The sequence below is a fragment of the Eutrema salsugineum genome, unplaced genomic scaffold (genome assembly GCF_000478725.1).
Source record: "Eutrema salsugineum unplaced genomic scaffold, Eutsalg1_0 scaffold_11, whole genome shotgun sequence".
Classification (NCBI taxonomy): Eukaryota; Viridiplantae; Streptophyta; class Magnoliopsida; order Brassicales; family Brassicaceae; genus Eutrema; species Eutrema salsugineum.
In genome coordinates, this window is record NW_006256901.1 from 3319918 (window position 1) to 3322215 (window position 2298).

Genomic DNA, 2298 nt, shown 5'->3' on the forward strand with positions numbered 1-2298 from the left:
TGTAAGGCAAAGAGTGGACCCATAACAATACTTCAACGTAGCCCACTAATTGCCTCGACGAGCAATGCTACAGTGGTATTGAAGAATACACCAAAGTAAAAACAGAGAAAAACTGCGGAGAATTCCAAAGCCTTGGAGACAACTTTACCTGTGGAAAAAGCTTTATCGAATTTACTGTCTTCGGTAACAAAACAGAAGCAAAATATGGCAGCTGACTCTGTTCCTAATGCGCAAATAACAGATGCATCGTTAACCTCTGTGACTCAGAATTTGGAGAAGGAGATTGCCAAGGACAATTACGAATGGCTCTCTCCCTCAAAGGTATCACGACGGCAGCAGGAGGTTTCACCACCACAAGTGGAGGCTTCTTCTGGTTCGCGATTTGCAGAGCTTCTAAATGAGGAAGATGAGACTGAGGAGGAAACAAAAAATGAGGAAAGTGCAGAAGTAGTCGAAACAGGGGAAGAGAGAGATGCGACGGACAAACATACCGAAGCAACGATTCAATCTCATACTACGAGTGAAAACGATGGGGAAGTTATGGAGGGGAATCAAAACTCACTGCAGCGAGCAGCAAAGACAGCTCATAGATATGTAACCAAGTCCTCGACCGCGAGTTCTGTTGCCAATGGTGGTGGAGCTTCGAGACCGAGGAGGAAGAATAACCAAAAAAATAACAATCAATGAGTTGTTTTTCTTGGAATATTCGAGGTTTTAACAAACCGTGTAAACATAATGTGGTGAAGGAGTGGGTTTCTGGAAACTCGTTTAAGTTTGGATGTCTTCTGGAAACTCGTGTGCAGGAGGGAAAGTGTTTGAGAATTGCTTCAAAGGTTTTTGCAGACTGGTCTATTGCTTCAAATTATGAATACAATAGGCTAGGAAGAATTTGGGTTGTATGGCGCAAGGAGGTGCAACTCACTGTGCTACAAAAGAGCGGGCAAATGATCTCTTGTCTGATTTCAATGGAAGACCAGGAAGAGGATTTTATCTGTTCTTTCGTGTATGCAGGAAATTTGGCTAGTGAACGACAGATCCTGTGGGAGGAGATCAAAGCGTTACACGACTCAAATGTATGCAGGGGTACGAAATGGTTGGTGTGTGGTGATTGTAATGAAACACTGTCATCTGAAGACCACTCGAACTCGGGTTTTCTGGAGACACATGGATCAAGAGATTTTCGCGACACAACTAGGTATTGATCTATGGTTGATATGGGAATCAATGGCCCTTGGTATACATGGAGCAATAAAACGAGTGAGGGGTTAGTTCACAAGAAGTTGGATAGAGTGTTGATCAACGAAGAATGGCTGTTAGCTTTTCACAGTTCTTATTGCGTTTTCGAAGCAGGGGGCTGTTCTGATCACTTAAGATGCAAAATCTACATTGATGGTACTAGGGAGAACGTAAAAAAACCGTTCAAATTTGTGAACGCGCTGACAAAAATGCCTGAGTTTCTGCCGGCTGTAGGGGATTATTGGCAACAATCTCCAGCTCTGTTTCAGTCAACATCGGCCCTGCATCGACTTTCGAGGAAGTTGAAGGACCTGAAACCAAAATTGAGGGTACTATCGAGAGAAAGGTTTGGGGATCTGTCGAAACGTAAAAAGGAGGCTTTTGACGATCTATGCTTAAAGCAAGAAGCAAACGCGTCTGCCCCATCGGTTTTAGGGGTAGAAGTAGAGACGGCTGCATTTACTAGATGGGAGCATTTGTCGGAGCTTGAGGAGTGCTATTTGAAACAGAAGTCTAAGTTGCACTAGCTGAATATAAGGGATAAGAGCAACAAGATTTTCTTTCGTGCAGTTCGGTTAAGAGAGTCAAAAAATTCGATTAGAGAGCTAGTGGACTCAGAGGGAAACGTGTTGAAGGATAAGTTAGCCATCAAGGGTGAAGCTGAGAAACATTTTTGAGATTTTCTCTGCCATAATCCGTCGGACTACACAGGCATGGATGTCGATACTCTTGCGAATTTACTAAACAAAAAGTGTTGTCATGATGATTGTTCGCTGTTGGAAAAGGAAGTTACAGTGGAGGAGATTACAAAGGTTTTGTTCTCGATGCCAAGCTCAAAATCTCCAGGGCCTGATGGATTTACATCTGAATTCTTTAAAGGGGCGTGGGAAATCATTGGAGGAGATGTCACAACTGCTATTCAGTCTTTTTTTCCGATTCGGCTTCCTTCCTAAGGGAGTAAATTCCACTATACTGGCTTTAATCCCGAAAAAGAATGTTGCAAAGGAAATGAAAGATTATAGACCGATATCATGCTGCAATGTTATCTATAAGATAATCTCA

The 2298-nt window shown here is 42.8% G+C and overlaps 1 protein-coding gene across 1 annotated transcript; it reads left to right on the forward strand.

Annotated features, from left to right (window-relative positions):
* The first annotated feature begins 204 nt into the window (after nt 1–204).
* On the forward strand, nt 205–687 carry LOC112089697. The gene has a single exon (XM_024160448.1). It carries the CDS (start codon nt 205–207, stop codon nt 685–687), a length of 483 nt encoding a protein of 160 aa, XP_024016216.1.
* The last annotated feature ends 1611 nt before the right edge of the window (nt 688–2298 follow it).